Consider the following 27,228-nt stretch of genomic DNA (forward strand, 5'->3'; position numbering starts at 1 on the left):
CAGGAAAGAGAATTAAGAAGATGTATTCACTACAGATTTCAGAGTCTGCAGTGAAACGTTTAGTGCTATCTAAAAGAACTTGCAGTGTGTTGCAGGCTGCCCAGAAGAGCTTATCAAACTCGTACCTAATCCAACAGACTTTGTTGCTCGGCAGCATCTTTGGCTGCAGAAGCAATGACTTGCTCTTGGAGAACAGATTTTTTCTAACATACTACCCCAGACCAACAGGCCCAGAAATCCTCTGCTGAATTCTCACTATTTACCTATCCATTATGTCCATAATTATCTCCAAAGGAGTTTATTCCTTGTAAGCTTCTTGTTCAGGCTGATAAGCAATTCATTCTGAATCCTCTGCAGAACTCAGATTTACTCCTCACACTCTCAGCTGAGAAACTAAGTAGCTGTCTCAATTTACACCATACGAATTCCCCACTACCTGTTTTCCATCTTCTCACTCAATTCAAGATCCTTCATTTCCTTCACTAAAGGCATGTTTTTGAGTTGCACACTCTCATCATGTGGCTTCAGGACTCTTCTGTTCAGCTGAGCCTACAACACAGAACTGTTAAATCTAGCTGTTATAACTGGTTGAGTCCTTCTTCTAAGCTTATGACAGACCTCTCACTTTCAAACATATCAGTTGCGATTCACATTTCACAGAACTGGATATTTTCTGTGCTGAAGACTTCAGTTTAGACCACAGATCACAGCATACATCACTTTTTGAGAGGAGCTCTCATTCTAAACCCCATTTTTCAATGCAATGTGATGTACATATGCTTTTTCGTTTAATACTGAGATAATATCTATCTTTAATTTTGATGCTACTCATATTTGAGTAGGGTGTCTAAATTTAGTAACTAGCAAACACCAAAGCTATATCCATTTTCCTTAAGCATTAATCTAAGGCAGTTAATATAAAAATAATACCTAAAAGTAATAGCATCCCAAATAAGCATATACTGCCAAAGACATTATCTCCTATAAGAGCCTTGCTCGAAGAGAAAGGTCTTGCTTTGTTCCTTAGATTATACTAGGAACAGTTTTAATGCACGTATTCCAAAAAGATAAACACAGACAAATGATTCTCTTTTTTTTCTTAAGCAAACTTTCCCACTTCTACATGATACGTAATTGGAAATAAAATGAACTAATCTTAAAAAGAAAAAAAATAGCAAAAACTGAAACCACACAAACTCTCAGAATTTAAAAGAAAGTCTCTTCAACAGTTCTGTTCAAGCTGGCTTCCTCTGGAAGAAGCAACTGCAATTCTGAGAATAAAATGGCTTCTCGAGCAAAACACAGGCACGTTTCGTTACATTTAAAAACAAACATTCATAGTAAGCCACATGCTGATTTACTCTCTATCCACAACTTGCTTTTGATCATGGGCCCAGATTCACAGACTTGAAAGAACAGTGGGAGAAAAGCTGCCAACAGTATAATTCGTACATTGCACCACTGCATCTTTTTATTGTTTGCAAAACTGTAGGCACTCTCAGCAAAAGACTTTCCAGACTTGGCTTAGAAACCTCAAGACAGAAAGAGTCAAATAGCATTCCTATGGAAAATATTTCTGTCATTTAGTTTAATAGGCACCCAAATACTTCTGCGGAATTCAGCATAAGCGCAAGACAAGATGCCTAACAGTACAGGTCCTACAAAAGTAGGTTTGTATGATATGAATTGAACAAATAATCCTGTACATACACTTCTGTGGCAAAACGGGTGGATATTTCATGCAAGTATACATAAAATACTTCATTCCTTCTCAGAACTGTATGATCAAGGAGACTGTCAGTTTGCTAGCAAAGTCGTAAAAGCCAAAGCTACATTTCCTGTTTGTAAGAAAGCAGGTGAAGAGAAGACTAGAGCCCTTTCAGATTGACGGCAGCTCCAGAGATAGACTTGTGCTGCCAAGTCTGATATAAAAGAGCATCCAAGGTCCACCAACATAACATAAATTTATTTCCCGTTGGATAAGGAGGTGCAGGGCATTCCTACCAGCAACATAACCAGGTAAGCCTTATACTTTTAGTATTATACATTCGGAAACAATGGAATGGTAGAAACATATTTAGGTTGACTACCTGTTCAGTATTCCAAAGTCAAATTATTAATAATAAACATAATGGTGATGATGAGTCATCATCAACTTAAACATTCATTAACCTTCAGCAAAGTGGGCAAAAGCACAATGGCTTGTTGGTGAAGGCTAAGCACTAGCATCATTTCTGTGCCTAAAACATTTACTAAACTGAGGGTTTCTTATTTTATGGTGTGTTTCTTCCCTTCCGAAGTTCAAAGTTGATATCTTATAAAGCAATTAGTTGTGCACTAATTAATTGCAGCTTAAGGAATCCTTTCCGGTGAATTAATCCTGTCTTAAAAGCGCACGCAGATGGAAGCATTATTAATGTTAATTTAATATTCATCAGATTTCTTTTTAGAAGAAGTCATTAGTACAGAATATTATTTATCTCATCATTTAATTGGAGAGGAGAAAAATTAATTTTGTCTCGTTGTTGAAAAATTTTCGGTAAGAAACAAGGAGAAACAAACCATTTTGTGCTCTTGCTTGTCTTTTAAAACTTTGTAGCTATCAAGTAGTCATTCACACAAGCAGGTTTATGATCTGATACTATAGATGGCATATTGTTAAGCAACTCTTGCTAGACAGTTATCTATATACCCTAACTCTTGTTTCTCTTCAGTATGAAAGTGTAATAAAAAAAATGGTGTGTTCCTGTTACCCTTTCTGAGGCATTCCCTAAATTAAAATACATTAGAAAATGACAGAACAGAGCTTAGTATCTTCTGCTAAGTATACATATAATGTTAGGAGAATAAATACTTATTTCTAGCTCCAAATTGTAGAATCTGGTTCCTCTCATCAAAATGTACGTATGTAATTAGGAAAGAATGATCATGCGCATTCCTTCAAGTTACAGTAATTGCAGGACTACAGAAATTAATCCTAGAAATATTAGAGTGTTTTGTTTTTGGCTTTTGTTGTAGACTCACAGAATGGCTTGGGTTGGAAAGGACCTTAAAGCTCCTCCAGTTCCAACCCCCAGCTGTAGGCAGGGCCTGCCCCTCACCAACTCAGGCTACGCAGGGCGCCATCCAACCTGGCCTTGAGCACCTCCAGGGATGGGCATTCATAGTTTCTCTGGGCAGCCTTTCAGTACCTCACTAAGCTACAAGTAAAAAATTTCCTCCTACTATCTAATCTAAATCTCCTCTTAGTTTAAAATGATTCCCATTTGTCCTATCAGTGTCCAGCCAGGCAAAAAGTCAATCCTCAGCTTGTTTACAAGCTCTCTTGTTAAGTACCAGAAGGCTGCCATGAGACCCCCCCCGCCCCCCGCAAAGCTTTATAGTTAATATTAAAATATAAAATATAGTCTAATATCATATTAGAGAGTCAATAATAATTCCATAAGGAATTCTCAGGATTTTTTCCCCAAAGATACAAAAACGCTTTTTCATACAATACCATTTGAATGAAAAATTCCTGAACACTGTTCTATGGGTTCTTTAGAATAAATGTATAATTTCAAAATAATACATCTGGATTTGTTGTATTTGACAAGATATGAATTTAAAATTAGATCATGGAATAAAACTATTTCAGAATACTCTAAGCTACAATTAGACATCTTTCTTTTTCTCCTTGCACACTTGTGTTGTCCTTTTGTCTTTAGTACAAGTTGCTGCCACAGATTGCATCCACTATTGTAACATACAGATACAACAGCACAGTTATCTGAGGACACAAAATGTTCTTCACACAAGTTTTCCTTCTATTGCTGCTGTTGTCAAAATATTTAAATAATGCAAATGTAAACAGCCAGTATAGTAATAACAAATATAAAGGTAGTAAAAGAACAGTTAGACAAGAGCTGGGAGTTGTATAGCCATAAAGCTAAGATATAAAAGAAAAATCCCCTGTTTTTGTTATTTGGAAAGTAGAATTAACTTGAAACTGACGATGATCACACAAAGGTGCATTCTTATGTGAGAGATCAAGGCCTTTAATATGCTTTCATGGGTAAGGGAAAACAGATTTTGTTTCTGAAGTAGCTCATATTGCAAGATAGATAAAGATTCAAAGAGAAGACACTGAATTCACATGTTTGTATCCACTGTTCTGAAATACAACCAGATGGAATCAGAATTTTGGGAAATTAATTTTAAAATAATCTAAGTGGTGTTCAGCTAGGAATAAACTATACTGCTGTTTTTCTCTCTCCCCAAGCCTGTGTATCTTTCTAAACTACGTATTAGAAAGAGCTACAGTTTGTAAATTAAAAAGAAGAAAAAAAAAAGATACATATTACTACAAATTCAGATTTTAGGCCTTTGGTTTTGCTTTAATAGTTTGGAAGTCCTATAGCAATAATATCTTGCCAATCTTTATTTATTTATTCTTTTTCCAGTCAGTAATTCTAACATAACTTAGAAGCTAAACTGCGAAAAACATCCTGCTTGTCCTCAAAATTTGATTCCCTTGTTCACGTCAATTAAGAATTCTCCTTCTACTCCGGAAACACCAGGGAAAAACAGAATTCCTGAAACAGAAAAATAAAGTATAGCCTTCAATATCGAGGATCACAGAATCTGTAAACACTGGAAAAGATCACTAAAGTAGTCTGGTCCAACCTTCAACCAATCATCAAAACGTTATGAAATCGGGTTTCAAGCTCTATGTTAGGAATCTATTTCCTCTTTTTATTCTAATGAATTACAGGGTAGTAGTTTCCATCGCAGGTACATGAGAAGGAAAGCTCTCAGGCCACAATACACCTTTTGGTCAATGAACAATAGCTTTTAGGAAAAGCAGTAAGAAATGAATGTAAGAAAAATGAGCCAATCATGTCACAAAAGATAGAAGGGAAGAAGGAGGAAACATGACTTAATATTTAGGCACTACACTGGTACAAAAAACAGGAGAACTTCCTAAGGTGAGCTGGAACTGATTAGCCAAAGAGCAACCCCCTCTATTTTCAGCATTGCCCTCAACTACAACATGGGAATGCACAGTTCTCTATTCCTTCAAATCAGCTTTTCTTTAAGAAAATCTTAAGCTCCTGATGGAATCCAGCTATATAAAAAACAAATGGGAACATTACAGGTGTGCTTGAATCTAGCTCTGATGGTATCATCTAACCTCTGCTGTTGACTGCTCTGTTTCTGCCACACTTTTTTGTGCACTGTTAGTGGAGTTCATCGCTTATTAAATCCAGAATTCATTCCAAACACTCCAAATCCAGAGCGTGAAACGTGCCTCTAAGAAACGTGAAGAATTTAGAATCATGCTCATTTCACCATTTCAATTGGCTTAGTGTGTTCGCTGTCAGGGAAAGGTTTCACAGGCCATTTGCTGCAATCCTGATCATTTTGGCCTTCAGACTGTGACAATCAGTCTATATTCATCAGAAAGGTTTGGGATGGAAAATTCACATGAGCTATGTTAATTGATGAATTAGTTAAACAACAAGATATACTGAGTACAGGTTCCTTCTTGTGTTTCTAACAAGGACTTCAGCAAGAAGCAGTTTTAGGCCAAAGAGAAGCTTTGCTCAATGAAACAGATCTCCTGGTATAGTTATTTCAGGAACTGTTCAGAGTTTTCTCTGCAGTTGTCCATGGGTTGTCCAACTCCCAGCTTCTGCTCATCCTTTCCTATTACATCACTTGCTTTCTCAGGAAGGAGATCAAGGATTTGAGTAAAAATAAGTGGTTTTAATAGGAGATGCAAAAAAATGCACAACTCATCTTTGAAATCTGTTGCACAGAGAAATTTCCCGTGAAGTTCTGTCTGAATTCATTTTTGGAAATTTAGTTTGAAATTTTGGAAGCTTGAATTAAAGGAAGGAAAAAAAAAATCAACCAGTCACAAAAAATACAGCGTGACTTTTAGATGACACATGTTATAACACAATTTTCTTCCAGTTACAGGAATGGACTGCCATTATTCTGTCTGGGGAGTTTTGGCCTTTCTAAGTTTGGCTCTGATTTTTTCACTGATACTGAATATTTCACACTATATGAAAAAGAAGCAAGAAGGTAAGCAACGTTGTCTCTTAAAAGGATGGAATTTGAGAGCTTAGGAATATCTGCAAAGAATGCTATTGATTCTGATAGATGTCAAACCAACAAACTACTTCTCTGAATCTTACAGTTATCTTTTGACTAGAATGATTCTAGTTGTGAGGATGAAACTGTATAAATTTTTTAGGAGAGTCAGATAGCATTACAAGATGATCAGTAGCTGCCTAACACGCTACTAAAAACAGCTACCCATATACATCCTTTGAAGATAAACCAACAGCAATGTATATAAATATGAATTTATTTCTGGTTAATGTGCTATTTTTAAGTGTATTTTTCAGGTCAATAACTCCCCTTTTGTAGAACATCTTTTATGCAACTTATTTAACATATATACTGTAATCTAAAGGTGATTTTGACTAGCTGTAGTAACACAAAATACACTTAAGAAAATTGTATCCTCTTCAAATTCCTAAAAGCTCCTTTGAATTTGAGATATCAAAAATTTTGTGCTCAATTTATTTGGAAAAACAAAACCTTGAATTCCTTTTCATCATGGGATTCTAGCTTTTAATTCAATTTGTCAATAACAATAATAATTTGCTTAACTTATGGAACTAATTTGTTTTATTTACATTAGATGATGACTACAGTCATGCTCTGTTTTATGTTAAAATTAACTAAGATTTTTTACATAACCAACTAAGGCAATACTACCAATCAGCTGTACAATCATCACCACTCCCACTCAGGAAAAAGTGCCTATACCATGGGAAATCTGCACTTTGTGCTGCATGCATATGGATGGGCAAGCAAACCCTGGTAGACTGAGCCACTTTAAACATATTCACGTGCATAGATAATCTAGGTAAGCAGGAAGCTCATGCCTATAAGCAGAATTCACGATAAATAAGAGAATTGGTATGACAGGCTATTAAAAGAGATGCTGGAGAGGGAGGAGAGTGTTGCCTTTTTGTTGTCTTTTGTCTTTTATTGTTACTAGGCAGATATTTGTGTGATGAAAAATCATGGACATTTACAAAACTAACCTTGAGCAAGGTTGCAGTCAGATTGGCTGATGCTGCAATATTCATGGTATCAGAGTTTTACCATGGCAAATTCTGGAGTTCTGGAGAACAAGATCGAAAGCCATGAATTCCTGAGTTATTAATCAAGGTCTAGCAATAAATCTCTCTGCCTCAGTTTCTTCATCTGTAGATCTCTCGCTTTCAGAGACAGAAGCAACTGAGCCAGTAAAACAAATGAACCTTTCATCTTCTATTATAAACACATGATGCGCCTCCCTAGGCAGAGAAAAAAAGCGAGTTGGAAGCAGAAAGAGGAGGAAGCAAGAAATTAATCCCATGCGCTACAGTACACTATTGGGAGAAGGGACTGTATTTGATGTGGCTTAACAAAATAGAGATTGAAGACCTTCTTGTAAACTAACACAGAGTCTGTAGCACAGCACAGAAACATAACACAAGCATCTTTTAAAATTACTATTCAAAAGTAATTGAGTGAAGCAGGGGACAACTGAAAGTGCTATGATGCCACAGCTTTCGATTTCACTCTCTATAGTGAAGTCAAAAGCATGTCAGTTAAGAAAATTAAAATTATCTGAATGGTTCTTAAGAAGTACATTTCATTCTCTTTTCACTATTTTTTTTTTTTTCAGCTAAAATGTATAAAGACAATGAAGAAAACACTCAAAGGTAAGCTGTATAAATAGCCCTTTCCTGAGAAGAGTAAAATAAGCACTAAATGATGATAGATGTCTTTGAATTTTCCTCTGCGCCATCCCTCCAATATCTTATGTGGCCTGCCTGGAGATACCGGAGAGCAGAATGGTGGTTTAAAAAAAAAAAAAAAAAAAGTAAGAAGGCAGGAGAAAAATATTCATGTAAGAGATGTCCTCCAGACATTTCATCAAGAATAAAAAACTGCATGGCAGTATAGTAACCTTACATACTCAAGGAAGCACGATATATTAAGGCACTATTTACTGCTTGAAAGCAATTAATCTATAAAGTAAAGAGAACACTCAGAAAACAATGAGGAATTATGATACGTTATTTTGTTCTTGTGGAACATTTCTTGTTCTTGTTTTTACGTTTCTTTTACACATTACATTCCAAAGCAATAAAGCAGTTTGTGTTGATTCCAGATGCTGGACAGCTCCCCATTGGTCACCAAGTTTGTTGAATTTACTCCATATTAACGTTACTGTGGAAAACAGAGACAAAGGGAATTTCATCTCAACTCAAATATATCAGGCCCTTGAATCAAAACCACAAAAGCTGATGTCAGCCCTCCAAAAATCAATCCTCATTAATATATTCCCTGGAAAATGGGAAGTCCATCTGCTTTATTTGCTACTGCCTGTTCAGCTGAGAAATACCACTGCAATAAAGTGGTATATTTCATTACTTTATCCTCGACAAGGCACAGGATAGGGATGCAGTAGGATCAAACAGTGAACCTCCCTAACAATCCTCATTTTTAAAAACATGTTTGAGAACATTTTCAAACAACACTGGGTAGCAAAACTCAAAAATATTCAAAGCTGAACATTGCTTTGATCTTGTCTAGGTATCAACATAAGAATTTTTGTTCAATTTCAGTTCAGTTTTAATTTAGAATATAGGAAGTATCCTTTCCTCTTCGGTGAAGGTGGTGTTACTATCCCCTTGTCTTGTTTTTTAGGTCATACAGTTTTCTGCTATGCTCATGTGAAATGGTAAGAGTAGAATAGGGGTTCCTAAATAAATTTTATGAAGCAGTTTAAAATTATCTTTCTATTCCTATTCTAGCTGTGATGACTGTAACACAGGATATGACCCAGTCTATGGCAATCTCAGTCAAAACATTTTAGGTAAGTTTCATTTTAAGAACATGTTTCTATTCTGTGTTTATAAGAAATGCAGAATTAAAAGCAGACTAGCCAGCACACTGTGTTTCTCATCAGCCTTGAGAGTCTTTCCCTTTTAAAAAATGCCTTACTCATACCTACTTAAGGCCTACATCAAATTACCGTACTGCACTATTTGTAAGAGGAGGTCAGGTAAAGAATTTGACTTAGCACACACACTTCCAAGCAATCTAAGACTCAGACTTCCATCTGCCCAAAGTCAGTGCCCCCAGACAAGCAAGCAGAAAGTAGCACCCTGTCTGCTTTCTGCACTGGCCATTCACAAATAAAAGATGATAACAGAAATGCTGAAGCACAGCCCATGGTTGTGAATGCTTCACTGGGCTAAAGTGAAGAATCCCCCACAGCAGCAATCTATAACATATTAGAAACAGTAAAATCATATAATTACAGTTGGATATAGACACATCAATGGTATGTCACTCAAAGCCTACTAGTCTCTGCATGGTTCTGTAGCTGAAAAGTTGCTTGTACTAACAAATATGGAGGTATGTCAAGTTACTCTTAACTGAAGATGTTCTAGCAACTCCAAATAACATCCAGTTACGGAATGATAAACAGAATCAGAGAATCACAGAATTATCAAGGTTGGAAAAGACCTAGAAGATCATCTAGTCCAACCATTACCAATACTTCCCAGCTAAATCATATTTCTCAACACCACATCCAAACGTTTCTTGAACACTCCCATGGTCGGTGACTCCACCACCTCCCTGGGCAGTGCATTCCAATGCCTGACTACCCTTTCCGAGAAGTAATACTTCCTAATGTCCAGCCTGAATCTCCCCTGATGCAGCTTAAAACCATTCCCTCTAGTTCTGTCACTGATTACACGAGAGAAGAGGCCAACCCCCAGCTCACTACAACCCCCCTTCAGGAAGTTATAGAGAGCTATAAGGTCTTCCCTGAGCCTCCTCTTCTCCAGGCTGAACAATCCCAGCTCCCTCAGCCACTCCTCGTAAGGCCTGTGCTCCAGACCCCTCACCAGCTTTGTAGCCCTCCTCTGAACACATTCCAGGGCCACAATGTCTTTCTAGCAGTGAGGGGCCCAAAACTGAACACAGTACTCGAGGTGCAGCCGCACCAATGCTGAGTACAGGGGCACAATTACCTCCCTGTTCCTGCTAGTAACACTGTGTAACTTCCCATCCATCTGCATGGGCAGAACATTTTTTGCTTCAGAGTTTCTGTGTCAGAATTTCTTAGCTAGCTGTCTGTCTATAAGCAGAGGAAGAAGGAAGTAATATGTGTGTCACTACAAAACAAGTGAAACATCTAATAGTAAACTGGTGGGGATGAAGGGGTACTTCTGTAAGAGAGGATCTGTTAATTGGATCTTTTAATTCTGAGTAGCATCATGTCTTAGTAATGGAAATGCTTTTCTGTTTTGGTAAATTACAGAGGAATGTTGTTACGAACAGATGAAGTCCCAGCCTCAGAGGCCAGTTAATGAACTACAGGTATCTTTACTTTTAATTCTGGATTTATGAATCAGAGCGATGTGGTCTGTCACATCACATGACAATGAGTAACAAAAATCTTCCTGCTGCACATCACAAAAATTACTGCAATTCAGTGTCTCGGTTTACCAGGAAATGCAAGTGTGTTTGAGTTTCTGTTCAATCTGAGTCATTAGTAAGGGAGGAGAAAGATTACCGACTGCTCAATTCCATCCACGTGGCATAACAATGCTCAGTCACAAGCATGCAAGTCAGGCTCAATTAGAGACCGATCACATGATGATCACAAATTTGACCGATTCTCTCCTGCCCAGTATAAAAATCTGTATTTCTTAACTTGTTAAAGACAACCAATTTCCTATTGATTTGTATTTTGTTATTACTTAGAGAGCTAAAAGCATGCGAGTTTCATTTGAAATCTGTCTATAATTGAAGCATCCCTAACATCAGTTTTGGAGTTGCTTTCCAGCTATTTCATGAGAAATTATTCCCACTCTCTCCCTTCTTATTTAAAGATTTGTTTTCATAAACATCACAGAAACAGCATCATCTATGAAAATTCCAGAGCCAAAAGTGCACAACAATTTGGCGTGAAAAAGACTGAGAGAAGAAGTGCAAACACAAAGCATACATTTTACACCAGAAATCAGATAACATATGCAGAAAAGAGTCACCCATTACTACATTTTTTCTGCACAAAGCCTGTGAAAAGTGGTGTTACTAATAATGGGATTCTAACAAATCAACCTCAGTGAAGAAAAACAGATCAAACAATGCCTGCATCTCAAAGAACTTGGAATTATTACATAAACTGCTCTTATTTCCCCACAGAGAATCCTTGAAATGATACCAGGAAGAGAGTTTCCTCTCTGCCACAATTATGAGTCAATTATCATTAAGTTACATTAGCCTGTTTTCTGTGCTGCTGTAACTTAATCATGTGTACTTTTAACAATGTAATTTAGAGATAGTTTGGGTAAACCTCAGCCCCTACTATGATTACCATGTAGATATGTTCAAAGCCTTAGATATAATTTTAAAGCAAACACAACTACTAAATGCTAATCATAAAGTAAACTTCCTTCCAGGTGGAATCAGTTGATCAGATGTGTTACGCCTCACTTGATCACAGCAGCAAGGGAAAACGCAGAAAACCAAGGAGGAAGAAAGACCCTCCATTAGAGGATGAAGAAGGAAGACTATCTAAGTCCAACATTACAGCTTCCAAAGTTTGCATTTACCTTAACAGTGAGCAACTGGCTGCTGAAAATACAGCAAACATAGAAGCCATTCATGACGATCCCATAAGGTTAATGGGTTTAATTCATAGGACAAATGGAGAGAACATTTGAAGTGGCTTCATCAACCAAATATGAAATCAAACTGAGATCAGCTTTATTCATTCTGGAAGAACAGTGAATGATCAGAGACAATACTTGGCAAACTTAAATAACAAACAATGGTGTGATGCAGCTAAGTACAATATTCCAAGTCATCTTCTAAGAAAATATATGGATTAAGCAAAAAATAGCTGCAGGTTCATTCTGCCCTTTTAAAGAACCTTTCCTTCTGAATGCATTTTGAAAGGGAGCTCTGAACACAGAGATAGTAGTTTCTGTGTGGTAAAGTAAAATTAATTCTTTGTTTAAAAACAACCATCAACCTTCATACAGCCCCAGAAGACCCATTAAGTTGCCTGTTGGAGATTGACGATCCCTGAGGTTTCTTCCAATCCAGGCCATTCTGTAATTCTGTGATTCCTACAGTGCACAGCATGGGTGCCCAACCCTTCAGCTTGCCCAGGCTGCACTGAGTGAGAAGAAATTGTCTTGGACCAATGTTTTCATTGTTGCTGAATAATGGGGTGCACTCAGGACCAGTGTGGACTGCTTGGTTGGGAAGAGCAACTACCATGATGGCACAGGGTGTAGAGTGAGGCTAGCTGACTTGGGCTTCATGCAGCATGTTATATATATCTCCTCACTTTCCTTTTGTGGACAATATTGGCATAATCTCAAATCTTCACTCCTCTACTAACATAACACTGTATTCATTTGTATTCAAGGATAAGGATCAGCACTGGCAAATAATTTGTAACAATCAGCCTCTGCCAGAGGAGAGACAATAGACAGAAAGAGCATAATAACGCTATTTGGTAGAGCAAATTCTTAGCTACAAAACACTGCTTTTTTGGTATAGTCACCACCATCAGTCATGTATTTTCACCAACAATGAACAAGAGCCTGCATGTTGCCCTTGTAAAAATCTGTACCAGTGGAGGTCTCATAGTCTGGTGTAGGTTGGAAGGGACCTTAGAGATCATTGAGTCCAATCCCTGGGATTCGAGTCTCCTGTGTAGCAGAGCGGCACTTCTACCACTTGCGCCACAGGGGGATTCGAACCCAGGTCTCCGGTGTTGCAACTCAGCATTCCTACCACTGCGCCACCGGGGCATGCTGCAGTGATCGACTGCTGCTGTCACCACTGCTGAAACACAACATCCACTGTGTTCACATCCCCTGTCTGCTTCTAGAAATGTTCAGTAAAGCTGAAGAATGTCAGTAGGAGCACACTGGAGGAATTCAATTACGCGCCTTTACTTCCTATGCACTTCCATGCCAGATGCACATTTTGTCAGATGGCCCCACAGCCGCTATCCACGACAACAAAATGTAAGAGAATACTGTAAGGATACCTCCACTGCCATACCACCACCATCTGCCTCTAACATAATAAAATAGGAAGTATTAATTTCAGAGCTACCCTCATAACAAAAAAGAATAAAAGGAGATGCTAAGTGTAGTCTCAGTAACAAAATCTGTTCTCATAGCACTATACATATTCTGATGCAGAGGGAAGCAGTGTGAAACTTTCTGAAAGAAAGCTTAGCACCTAAGTAACAATTCAATACAGCAGGTAAAAAAAAAAGTACATTCATTGCAGAAGTATATTAGATGATGGCAGAAGCAGAAGACTTTGTAGGGAAGAAAAGAGATAAAAAACAGAGTATTAAGTAGCATCACTGAATTTTCATAAGTCTATGCCAGATATACTCCAGCAACCATGACAGACTCTTGGTGATATCACACTTTTTAGAATGCAGATAAAAAAAATGTTGGTGGGTCAAACTCCAAAAATAATATGTAAATTTCTCCTATTCCTTGCTACTGCTGACACACACACACACAAAAATGGAACTGGGATAAGCTCATCTTCCAAAAACTAAAGTTTTTCAAGAACAACATTATGATTCCAAGTAATTTCCATACATGAATTAACTATTTCCATTCTTTAAATAAATGTGCTTTCCTACCTGGATAAGCTTGTATTCTGTTGCTGTTTAGAAGACATACATCCAAAGACTAATTTACAGTTTACATCTACAACAGAAAACATGAAATATCATACTCTCTAAGTACTTTCACAAGAAATAAAGGGAAATGATCACCTCAACAAATCGAAGAAAAATGTGGTTCTTAAAGAATATTCCCTACTGTTCATCTGTATCTGAAGACAGAAGAAAAGTGACCTACTAAAGCATTTCTAAAAGACAGTCTTAAATTGTTGAAGAAAATGTAACTCAGGAATGAGGTAAGATAGACTGTGCCTGCAGAAAGTACCCACTGAAGATTGTCATCTTGCCCTAGTATAGAACTTACTGAAACTGTTTCCTTATTCCATTCAACAGCACTTAAAATCACCAAAGCCTTGATTATAAGTGCTGCAAGAGTGTAAAAGCAGAAATAAACAAAGTGCAGGTGCCACAAAATGAGGTTCAGTCAAATAAATTTCTCCTTTTCTGAAGTTTGGAAAATTGACGTGGGGCAATGCAGTTAAAACAGCGTAATTGATCTGACTCCACTAAAACAGTCTCTTTGCTAAGAAAGCACACTCCAAGAAAAAACCTTGGGACCCTGCCAAATCTTTCTCATGTATTTGTTGTAGATCTATGAACCTTTCCTGAGAATTTATTCCTGAAATAAAGTTTTTAAAGCAGTACAATGCAATAGTAAGCACAGCAATGACAACAGAGCAGTAAGGTCCCAGGTTGCAGCAAGGGAGGGCTTGCTCAAATGCAACAGCCGTGGGCACAGAAATAAAGAAAAGAAGCTGCTTACCTTCAGAAGGCCTCAGGGACACAGAGATCACCAGGTAAGATAGCCTTGTCTCCACTGCCAACCCCCAAAAGAGGTCTGAGAAGGGGTGGATCCAGGTTCCACCCCTTTTGGCTACTCAGGTGCACTTGCATGCACCTGAGCTCCCCTGGCTTTGCCCTGCCTTCCTTCCAGGTGCTCTGTCACTGTTTCAGCACTTCCACTACAAGCAGGTATTTCTTCAGAACATGTATTTATTGAGAATATATAGAACGTCAGGTAGAATTTTGAAAGGACATAGAGGAATATAACTACCTAGCTTAAGTTTATTTCGGGCATTTCATATTAACATGTCTGCATAAAAGGAAGGGGACAGAATTCAGCAGATGCTGAGTTTGTTAAGGTCTTAGTACTAGTAGATTAAGAATCAAGACTAAAATCAAAACTGAATCATAAAAGTTTATCAGCAGATTAAAAGATAACATTATAATATTATAAATACTGCTAACCATGTAATTCAAACAAATTTATAGAAAGGAAATCTGGTTCCTTGCAACACCTGATAAAGCCCAAGAATTATGAAGGGCACTGTAAGAAGAAGGCTGGAATTAGTTCCTGAAGATTTATGTTACAGGGAAGAATAAATCAGCATTAATTGAGTATTACAGTAAGATTCCTATCTAATAAGGATTTCTTCCTTAAAATACTTAAGTTGTATTAATACTTCTGTGAGTTTTGAGAAAACAAGCAAGCCACAAACAAAAACTAGAAAACAAAGCCATTTTCTCTGTATGCCATGAAGGTTCCTTGGTGAGTTTTGATCGAGGCGTCGTCTAACGGATTGCTAGGATTTCTGTCCTTCCCATCGGTGTAGCTTAGCTTTCTGGATACCCTATATAAAATAATTGTTTAGAACAAAGAAAGTTACACAAAGATACCGTAATTGATGACTACTTAACAAAATGAAACAAACAAATCACTAAAGCGAGATATATGAAGACCATGACTGCGAACAGCAGTGGGACTCCTTGCAGCCTTCCTATGAGTGTTCAGCTGAAGGGGAAACTTTTAAACATCTGTTTTAAATGAATTTGGTTTACGCTGATGAATAAGTTATAAGTTGAATATAGTTACAGGACAGTGTTAGCATATTTTCTTTTCAGAAATATCTTTTTCATAACCAGTTTCTAGATAAAGGTAGCCAAATTCTGAATGGGAAGTGAATATTCCTTTCCTTTCCACAACCATTCATTGCAATGTTTTGCCATCTGTTTAGGTATAAAAATTCTGAGGGCTACAAAGCCATTAAAGAGCTTCACTACTGGGATGTTTGTTACAACCACAGAAGGCTGAGAATCTCCCACCACAGGCCTAAGGAATCTTGCCACTTTTCAGACTGTTTAGCTACAAATCAGCAAATGTGCAGTTGTGTAATTAATGAATGAAAAAATAGATTCTAATGCAGATGGCTTCACAGCACTCTGACATTCTCATTTCCTATGCTTTCCGAAACTTCTCTATTTGCATTTGGTAACAAAAGAAAACCCTTCTTCTTCTGAACAATTACTAATCACTAAATAACAAACCGTCTTTCCAATAATGTTCTCCATACAAATTGTTTAAAAGTATATTCAGGCTTCCTTTGAAACTTTAATTTCCATACTGTCAGAAAAATTTTCTATCAGCTGTTGGATCATCTCAAGCATGGTGAAAGTATTTATTACCTTCGAGTCCATGAAGGCAGCAAATTTTGTGGTGCCAAATGGAACCTCGTGGCAAAAGATTTAGAATTATTTTATAAAACGAAGCAAAACTATTGGAGAACTTCTAATGCTTTTTAATTCTGCTGCCTATCAAATTGGCTTGTAATTAAAAACCCATGAGATCAGAAACCTGAGAAACCTTCAAAAGTCATATTTCCTATGGAAAGTAGATGTCATAGGTGAGTAACCAAGATGCTGGAAGAAGTTTTCTTGTTCAAGAGAAAACTGTTATCACTAATAAGGACAGTCTATTTGAATGATAATACACTGCACTCTCCAGAAGTTAAGGATCTGAAAAGACTTGTTAGCACAAGCTCACAGCCCTGAGTCAAAACAATTCTGTACTTACATCACAGCTGAAATAATAAGTACCCCTATAATGAACACAAAATGAAGTACTAACGTAGCTGTTCAATTAGGCAATCTTGTTTTCATTAACAATCTGTGTCACCTTCCGGCTAGTTTTGTCAACAGACACTTGCCTTCCTGTGTTCAAATCTACAGGTTTGATTCATTTGGGCTCTCTCAAGTATTCATGCCCATTTTCATTTTAGAAGTACTAATTTAAGCAAAAACCTCCATACCAATAACATAAAAGTAAAACAGCAAGAATTTCAGACATTTCTTTTCTCCAAAGGAACTTACTTTTGGGGGTGTTTCAGTGCATTCTGAGGGCTGCTGTAATTTGGTATTGCCCTGGGAGAACTACAGCAGACATGTGCATACTCCGATTCTGGTGATGAAAAATAATATTTTTTTTTAATATTATAAGGATAAGAACTATGCAGGGTAACACAAACACTGCAGTACACAGTTAAAATACTAATCCGGTAGTTATATATAAATATATAAACATATAAATATTTTATATATATATATATGTATATAAACTTCAATCAGCAAGTTTCCTTATGGAAGTATTCTAATGAAAAAGGTTGTGACAAAATTCAGTTTCAAAATCATGCTATACCTCATACTTGTAAGTCTCAAATACATACAAGAATAAGCAATTTGAAAAACTTGCTTACCAAGACTATTAGAAATAAAAGCAGAAAAAACAGATGATAGCAGGGGGAGAAAAAATGGCAAAAAACAAAGGGTAAAGTGTGAGTTAGAATTCGAGGAAAGTAAAATTAGACAGATGGGAACAATCAAACTCTTTGTAAGAATTATGCATCAGTAATGAAAATGCAACAAGGCAAAACAAACAAACAAACAAAAGAAATACACAAAAAACCAACCCCAAAATCCAATGCGAACAATCCATTTCTTTTACCATTTTCTCCTTGTTTAGTAGTTGACAATATTTCATGAGATTTTCCACAGCATTTCCCCCTACACTTTGATTAGTTATTTGATGACCAAAGATCAATAAAAACAAAGTATGGAAAATCAATATTGGTGATTTTTACTAAGCTAGGAAAAAACGTTCAGCTTGTGTTACAAACATGCTTTAACTAAAATCAGACTATTAGAAGAAAACTATAAAATTAGTATCTAGATTCTTAAAGTAATGCAGCTTTTCACTTTGGAGTTTGAATAAAATTCTCTTGTTCTGAATCACCAAAATTTGCCTTCTTCAGATCAGTAATTAAATTCACCTACACAAGTAACAACAGCCATGCAACAGTGCAAGTGCAGATTTTTGCATAGCTGAATAATCCAAACAAAAGCATTTGGTTATTCAAATGGTTATTAGTAAACCATCGATTTTCTGCTGAACATTTACACACAAAGTAAAAACAACCACCAATACAGAAAAAAACTGCTGTAGTACAAAAGTATTGAAAGCAATACTTCAGTAGGAAAACCCCTACAGAAAAACTTCTTAAGCTGCTGCCAACATGCAAATCAAGGACATCCTTTTCTACTCAGATTCCTCACTTACTGAAGTAAAACTTAAACATATCCAATTATTACTGAAGAAGAAGGGCTGTCAGCTAGAAATGTGTTTGTAGAGGAAATCCATAGATACAGTCTTTAAAGAAGTGATTGCTTAAGCAGTAATTCATATAGACTCTGAAACTAACCTTTCAAGGAATCATCGGGAATAACAAGAAAAGTTTTATCTGAAGAAGCGTGAAACCCGGAGTCCTGAAAATAAAGCATCAACCTACTACATCAGTGGAAAAAAACTCAAGTTATTTTTTTTTACTATGTGCCTTAGAAGAAACAACAAGGAGCTTGGCAATAAGGTCTTGATTTAAAACAAGTTTGGTAATTCCAGCAGAGCCCAGTAAAGCTTAATTTCATTTTATCTGTGTACACATTAACTAAAATACAACCATTTCAGAAGGATAATACGTTAGTTAGCAAGGTCACTGTCTGAAATGATCTTAACCAGTGACATGGTGTACTAAAACCAGAAAAAAAGGAGGCATGACACAACTTACTAATATTTGTTTAGCAAACAAATCTCCCTAAGTTCACAAAATAACCAAACTAGCCAAATAGTGCTAGAAGGCAGCATGCTGTTGCTAGCCTGAAAACCTGGTGGCGCAGTGGTAGGAATGCCGCGTTGCAACACCGGAGGCCCCCAGGTTCGAATCCCCCCTGTGGCGCAAGTGGTAGAAGTGCTGCTCTGCTACACAGGAGGCTCGAATACTGGGGGTTGGACTCGATGATCTCTACGGTCCCTTCCAACCCGCACCAGACTATTACCTATTACCATTCAGGTCTGGTCTATTTTTGAAGCATTTCTCCAAGTATCAGCAAAACAATCATTTTCACGAGGTATTTAAATACCTGATGATGACAGTTGCGACCGTTAAAAAATCTGGTGCTACTGCGATTGTGTAGGCTAACAAAATCCATGCCAACTGTCTGAAGATCACCGTATTTCTTGTGAGAAATCTGCTGACATTCGGTTGAAAAAAAATGTTCAGGTATATTTTTCAGTCGCTTTACTGGTGAAGAAAGAAGATCATTTTGAAAATTTCCTAGTCTCTTAACTCTGGGAATTGCATATAAAGATCGAATGGGTGAGTTAACAAGAGCATTTACAGTTTCTGACATCTGTATTCCTTCATATTTCCTTAAATTTGAAGCTCTTTGGAAACCAGGAATTTTTGGCACCACCTCAGTAGACAACTGCTGATAAATCTTCTCAAATGCAATGTCATACTGTATATTGGACCTCAAAGAATCACTGAAAGTATTCTTCACGATTCCTCCTTTCTCTTCAAGTTTGTGTGAGCTTGAAGGCAGTTTTGTCAGTGTCAAGGGCTTTTGGCTTCCTCTGGAACACAGTTTGTAGTAGAGTTTCTCAAACGCATCTTCATATTTCTGGGGTGTCTTTGAAGGACTCTGCTTCACAGACAATGAAGAAAATGAGTGTCTGCGTTGGAGACAATTTTGCTTCTCAAAAATTTTTATTTCAGGATTTATGAGCAATGCACCTGATGCAAGATAACAGTCTTTGACTGGTGTCAAAGTGTTACTATCGCTAACAATACTACAAGTAGATGAGCAAAAACCTGATGTATCGTTAGAAGGAAAGTCATTTTTTTGAGTTTTACTTTCTTTGTCCAGATGATGCACCGCTGACCCAGAACTGGCAGATGTTCTAAAAGGTGGTTTCAAAGAATGTTTGTAAGTCAAGTTTCCACTTTTGTTATATTTTGAACTGTTCCATGAGACAGTTGTCTGTAATTGATCTTCTGCTAGAAAAGTCTCTCCTATTCTAGCCAAAGCATTAGGAACAGCAATCAGTTCAGAAAGCCTTTGGTCCTTTCCAGATACCAAATGATAATCAGAACTTGAATCAGAGCAGTCCATTTCCATTTCACTTGTGTCACTGCGTGAAAATGGTACCAGACCAGATGAGTTATTAATAAAACACTGATTATCACAAGGCCTGCTATTCTTGTTTACATTATTTCCAAAAGTTTGATTCTGGATGTCTTCACTACTGCTGCATATGCTGGGTAATGATTTCTTCAATTTGAGTGGTCTGAACTTCTTTATTTTTTCCACGGTGATACTGAGCTTCGGTCTTTTACCATGCCCTCTTTTGTGCCTATGGAGTCTGAACATGTATTTAAATGCTTTTATCCGATTTTCCCTTGTCATAAGCTTTGTCAGCACCTCTACCATTTTAGGATACAAGTCTGCAAGTGTTACGTTACTCCAGGAACAACCTTCATCTGCAGACTGATATTCTTCCAATGTACTATTATAGCAAGTTTCATTCATTTCTTGAAAAGATTGATGCCTGGGTAGTGTTATTACATCTGGTAACATAGGAACATCAGAAAGTTGTAACTGGTGAGGGCTGGAAGAAGAACATTCATTTGCCAATTCTGCTTTATTTCTGCAAGGACTGCTTTTGTTGCCTATTCAAAACAGAAAAAAGCAACAATTAAAACATTTCAGTAACATGACTGAAAAATATAACATACTGAAAATATTGCATATGGTACAGATATTCTCTTATATCATTAAGATTTTTTGCCAGGCTAAATGGATTGTTAACATACCATTGGTTAGAAGAAATTAAAAGATTTTTCCTGATTGCATTGAATCATAGAAGACAGAAATGAGATGTTAGTAGTGAAATACTGCTTTGACTACCAGCACATCCAAAGCCAACCCTTGAATCAAATATAAGCAGTAACAAAATAGTCATGCTTTGATTAAATTGAACATATTTCTGTTGAAGTTTGTAATACTTAATAACCAACATATTTGACCCACACCCAGAAGATATAGTTGTACCTAACAGTCCTCGCGCTGGTGAAGTGCAATGACTTGATGAAGGTGTTAACTGAAAAATGAGCAAGGTAAAAAAGACAAATGAATCCTAAATTCATCCTGGATTTTTTGCATGTTAAATGGAAGACCAACATTTTATTTATGACTCCTCCTCCCTTCCCCTTATTATACTAGGTCCTATACAGTCAAATTATAAAAGGAGGAAAAAGCCTAATTTCAGACTTCACCTATACATAGCATATTTCAATCTTTTTCCCAGATTCGAAAATTTATGTGTGTGTATCTCCATATGTTAACACACACTCATCCACATATAAATTCTGAAGTCATATAAATTTATATGGGTAATCTATGTATCTCTGGCATACCTGGTAAGAAATGGATGTAGCATGTACTGTAAATAAATTCAAAATCTTAGGTTTTTTTTCCCCCTAAAAGCCTCCAACTGAGGCTTTTCAGAAAATCTACTGAAGTGAAAACCAATTCACACATTAGGGTAAAAAGAACCAAGTATAAAATTCAGAAGTCTTTGGATATTGTCTGCTACATTTCTTACAGTCGCTGCCATCAAAGATTTAAGATACTGTGACTTACACAGGCAGCAAGCTGCAGGGAAGTTATATTAAGATACACTATGTTACACATAGCCACAGAATAATTGTGCTTTTCTAATTAGCAAATAACTTTGAACAGAATAGGAGAAATATGTTACCGTAATCCATTTGGGAATTCTTCTTTCATCATCTTGTACTATCACATCTACTTGAACCTGTACTTTCTTTCCCACTTCTGCATCATCTTCATCCAGACTCTTAAGGGAGAAAAAAATAAAAAAGAAATAAAAGGTTAAAACACAAAGATATTATTGACACAGAAAAGCACAATTTCATTGCTTAGTTTTATTTCCATCTAGTGTTATTCAGATGAGGACTTCCAATGAGCATGAAACTTATTTTTTAATGTACCTTTTATGTTAAAAGAAAAAAAAAAAGTCTCAAGAAAGAACTGTATGTCAAAACAGAGAGAAGTGGTTATTTTATTGATCCAAGGACCTACTGACTGAAAAAAAAAGCAACCCCAAGTCCCACCCAACAACAAAACGGAACAAAAACAAAAAACAAACCAACCAAAATCCCTAAAAATCTCATAAAAACCAGCAAAACAATTCCAGTGGTAAGTTACGGACCAATTTGTTGATAAATGGCAGGTGCTTTATAATTAGCAAAAGTACATGTTAATGCCTAGAACTTTTGCTAAATAAATTAGTCAAGTAAATAATTTTCTGGCAACTGTATCTGAGCAAGCAGAACACAGGATCTGAATGGCTTCAGACACAAGATGCACCTTGTACTTTTCTTCATAAGTAGTTTGGGTAGTTCTGGTACCCGTAGTACAGTACAGTTTGGCAAAAAACAGCAGAAGATTCTATTCTGCTTTTGTTACACCAGTCATTATTTCAGTCTTACTTTTAAAAATTATGTTCCCTCTTTATATTAGAGTGTCTGAAAAGAACAACCATATTTAAAAGGTGTTTTTACTTTGTGTTTTGTCTGATTACTCTTTTTGCATACTTACAACAGCTTTTATCAGAGTTGCCTGTTCTGAACATCACATGGTTTTCTCTGGTGTACGAATACTCAAACATCATAATTATTTCAATAAATAATGTCATGGAGAATACAGACTTCTAATTTGCTCTACTGACTATAAACATGCACTAAGATGCACAACGCAGAGTCATCTGCTGATAGCGCATTAACTCTTCAGGCAAATACAAGCTATACAAGTCATTCAAATATTGCTATTAAAAACAAAATTATCCTATTACATTAGACACCAGAAATTTTTACCTGGACGTGAATATCTTCAAATCTTCTTCTCACTATCTCAGCATCACTTTCTTCACCTACAGTTTGATCTTAAACAGTAAATGAAACAGTTTTGCTCAAAATCAAAAATCAAATTCCATGGAAACGTTTTAAACAAATACTGTGTAACACTCACTAAAGAGGTTTCATTGCAGAAAATTGTTTCCTACAATAAAGCTTTACACATATATTACATTTCTATTTCAAGTCCAGTTGAAAAACATGATTTATAGTCTTATAAACAACTTGTGAAGAAATAGAGAAGAGTGAAGATAACTTGTCTGCAGCCAGTTCTTCAAGATATACGCTAACAATTTCAGGAGGTAAAATATATTCAAAGCATTGCTCTGCAAGCGTATTTATACACCATTCCCACTTCCTTCTTGCTACATTTCTAATTATCCCAGCAAAGACAGTAAGGAAACAAATACTGTCACTTTCTTGTGGCATGCTTTTCTCATTTCTTACTATCAAGACAGCCTTAGAATTGCTAAGTGAGACCTGAGAATATTTAAAAACAAGTACAAATGTACAACACAATTTTTTTTTGGATACTCTACTTATTTCATAAGAAGTAGAAAAAATATAGGTTGCAAGGTATTCATTATTTGTCTTGACTTTGTAGAACTTAACTAACAGTGTTGGCATTTTAAGCAGTTTACCTTCAGTCCTTTTACTCCTTACATGACGCTGCAATTAGAAACAGGAAAAAGAAATGTAAGAATAATCTTAGAATAATAAAGTTGCTTCAACTGAAGCCTTTATTTTCTTTATGCACTTCCTAAATAACCAGTCAGTTTACTTCAGCTTCTGCAAGGCCTCTCCAGCAAAGCCATGAATGCACAGTAAAAGTTCGTTTATGTTCTTATGAAGGAGTTCAGGAAACAGAGTAAGAAGTGACTGTATGTATAACATCACAACGTAGCATAATATATAGAAAACATCCCCACAACACTATAAATAGAAAGCAGTTTTCCATCTTTACTAATAGTATATGATCATCTACTTCCATCCATCTTATGTGATAATCTTAACCAATCCGTCCTGAAAGCCTAATTTAAAGTAGTTATTGATTGATGCCTCGTGCACGTATTAATTAGAATCTATTCCTGTAGATATATAGGAAAGAGAAATATTGACTACGTAGTAGGACTATATTATTAGGTACCTTAAATAGTTTTCTGAGCTCCTGGAGTGATAGTTCTCCCCACTGTTTTGGTCCTAGAAATCACAGGAAACATTAATACAAACACAGCATTTCTTAGAATACTATTCATCTGCATTGAATGGTAGTAACAAGATGATAAAATCTGAACAATCTTCAATACAGTGGTTGAAACAGAATTTTATAGGAAAACAAAACAAGAGAACAATGTGATTTCAAGTTAAAATTGAGAAGTTGGTTAAAAAACCACAAAAAATAAACAACCTATCCCACTAGTCTAACAACACTAAGCTAAAACCAAAGAGCATTAACAAAACATCTACTATGGAATGTGCAAAGTAAAAGCACATTAGTTTGTTTTAGCAAGTTTTATTTTGTTCACGCAGACTATATGATATTTGAGGATGCTTAAAGCCATATGAAAGGCTTTACGTAATGAAATCCATAATCACAAACCATGGGCATGGAAGCTACTGAATTAAAACTGTAACCAAGCCTTTCCAAATGAAAGACTGTATATTAGTGCTGTATGTATACGCAGTCTTGACCCTGCCCCCAGCCTTTGGTGAGCACTCATTACAGAGAGCTTGAAGCTGTGGTAGCACTTCATGCCTGTGCTGTTCTCTACAAGAACTGACATGTCAATGACACATTATAATCCACAATTCAGTATGGATAAAGTCCCGCAGAGTATTTCACCTCTCAGTAACCAAGCTACTAAATTACAGGTCTATCCCCTCTCCATAAGTGTTAGTCACTCTGTAACAGATTAACAATTATAATGAAACATACAACCTGGCATGACATGGTATAAATTTATGCTAAGTACTTGAACATTCAGTGAAAAATTAAAGGCAGTACTTTTCTGTTCTATCCTGACATTTGACACTCTAGAAATATGTAACTTTGAGCAGCCTTATGAATACTAAGCAGAGCTGAAACTACAGAACCCAATCATGCCTATCAGCTTCCTGCTACTGCCTCTACTACTTTTAGTCTTCAGCACTTAGATTCTAGCGTTACAAGTCATTCAAATATTAACTGCTGCTTTCCTGTTGTCTAAAACAGAGCATGCAAGGGATTGAAAAAGTGCATGTAAACCGCTCCTCCTAGTACTAATAAGCTCTTAGCAAAGTTCACAGACCAAATGCAGATCCTGAGTAGACAAAAGCCAGAATTTGTTGTAAACTCTTCCATTATGTAACTGCCAGCAGTCTAAATGCACAGCATGTAAATAAAATATTGAAACTGAAAGAAGTTCTTACCATCAGGTGTGTCATAAGTGAGGGTTTCGATGGAAACAAGGAAGTCATCTTCAAAAGGATAATTATACTAAATAAAAACAGAATTAAATATTAGAATAAAATACAGAATCATAAAGCGACTTGGGTTGCAAGGGACATCAGAGATCATCCAGCTCCAGTCCCACTGCTGCAGTTAAGGTTGCTGTCCACTAGATCAACCAGCAGATCAGGCTGATCAGGGCCCCATCCAACCTGCCCTCAAACACCTAAAGGGATACTCAGCCCCTCTGGGCAATTTGTTCCAGCACCTCACCACTCTGAGTGGAACACTTCTCCATGACATCTAACCTAAATCTCCCTTCCTTTCATTTAAAACCACTTCCTTTTGACCTGCTATTACCTACCCATGTAAAAGAGTTGACTTCCCTCCTGAGCCTGCTTTGGCAGGGGGTTGGACTCAATGATCTCTAGAGGTCCCTTCCAACCCCTACAATTCTGTGATTCTGTTTATAAACTCCTAAATACTGGAAGGCCTCAATGAGATTTCCCCAGAGACTTCTCTAAGCTAAAGAACTCCAGTTCCCTCAGCATTTCTTCATAGGAGAACTGCTCCAGCCCTCTGATCAGCTCTAGACTGTCTACAACGCCTCCAGATCTTTTTTTGTGCTGGGGGCTGCAGGCCTGGATGCAGTACTTCAGATAGGGCCTCGCAGGGGCAAAGTAGGGGGTAATGATCCTCTCCTTCTCCCTGCTGGCCATTGCTCTCCTGATGCAGCCTGGGATACAGTTGGTCTTCTGGGCTACAAGAGCACACAGCTGGCTCATAACCAGCTTTTCACCCATTGGGACCCCCAAGTCTTTCACTGCGGGACTGCTCTCAAGGATTTCTTCTCCTGGTCTGATTAAATACAGATAAATGATTAAAAACAACTTTAGATGGAGTTTTGAACATAGTTTACAACATTTTGCTTTGACTGAAGTTGTCAGCGTGTCATTTTATTGGAAGAATAAGAAGCCAGCATTTGGAATTACTATTCCAAGAAAAAAACACATGTATTTTAAGCATGTATATGAGCCATTTAATTTCAATATATAAGCTAGAAACGGAGAAAGCGGGGATTCAAAGAGATCTTAAAGTGGTAAACGCTACAAGGATTCTCCTGTACGTCAGGAATTAGCCACCAAACACAAACATGCAGCTCACAGTGCATGACAACTGGGTGAAGACAGTGGGACAGAAGCTGCCTCGACTTTAAGGCAATCACCCAGCACTATTCCCAGAGCGTGACCCAGATCAGCTGGCCATAAACACACGCATGCCCTGCACCCAAGCTTGCAGTTCCCCGTTCTTTATCGCATAACGGCCGTGAGGTGGAGCCTCCAGAAGGAAGCCGTCAGAGCTCGTGACAGAGCAGCGCGAGGAACCCGCAACCCCCGCCTCAACGCGGCCTGGCAGGCCGGCCGGGACCTACACACCGCCCAGCGCGGTCCTCACCCGTTCCAAGATGCTGAGGATGGACGTCTGGAAGCGGTCTTTGCTCCGCCGCAACCTCCCGTCCAGATCCAACGCCATGACGCGGGGCCGCAAGCGTCCCCACACGACACAGAGCAGCGCAGCCCCTCACGCCCCGCTGCCACCGCCAACGGCCTCCGCTCCTCCCACAGCGATTCAAACTGCGCGCGGCCCGCCCCGCTCCCAACCTGCCATTGGGAGCCGCTCACGTCAATCCAGAGGCCGCAGACTTTTCTCTCTCATTGGTTACTCGGGAAAGTCAGTCCGCCTCAAAACCGGCGGTTGCGAGAATATGGAGCTGTGTGTAGCACCTCCCCGCCCCTCACACAGCTCCGTGCTGTTCTCTCAGGCCCTATCGCTGTCACACAGAGCAGAGCTCAGCGCTGCCCCTCCGCTCCCTGTGAGGAGCTGCAGCCGCC

The 27,228-nt window shown here is 37.6% G+C and overlaps 2 protein-coding genes across 2 annotated transcripts; one reads left to right on the plus strand and one right to left on the minus strand.

Moving 5' to 3' along the window:
- Positions 1–1,875: 1,875 nt before the first annotated feature.
- On the plus strand, positions 1,876–13,842 carry TRAT1 (T cell receptor associated transmembrane adaptor 1). Its single transcript, XM_015877777.3, is given in 7 exon segments — positions 1,876–2,019; positions 5,959–6,072; positions 7,736–7,772; positions 8,871–8,932; positions 10,391–10,449; positions 11,538–11,786; positions 11,788–13,842. Coding segments are annotated over 6 exon segments (594 nt in total). The 5' UTR covers positions 1,876–2,019; positions 5,959–5,966; the 3' UTR covers positions 11,869–13,842.
- Positions 13,843–14,779: 937 nt separating this feature from the next.
- Positions 14,780–26,945, minus strand: HJURP (Holliday junction recognition protein). Its single transcript, XM_015877763.2, has 11 exons — positions 26,792–26,945; positions 25,318–25,384; positions 24,056–24,108; positions 23,550–23,577; positions 22,870–22,937; positions 21,732–21,830; positions 21,023–21,071; positions 19,052–20,640; positions 18,337–18,400; positions 16,952–17,039; positions 14,780–15,435 (listed from the first exon to the last, which is right to left on the minus strand). Exons 1-11 carry the CDS (start codon positions 26,867–26,869, stop codon positions 15,309–15,311), a joined length of 2,310 nt encoding a protein of 769 aa, XP_015733249.1. The 5' UTR covers positions 26,870–26,945; the 3' UTR covers positions 14,780–15,308.
- Between the last annotated feature and the right edge of the window lie 283 nt (positions 26,946–27,228).

Source organism: Coturnix japonica, chromosome 1 (genome assembly GCF_054131305.1).
Source record: "Coturnix japonica strain WE chromosome 1, WE-NBRP24, whole genome shotgun sequence".
Lineage (NCBI taxonomy): Eukaryota > Metazoa > Chordata > Aves > Galliformes > Phasianidae > Coturnix > Coturnix japonica.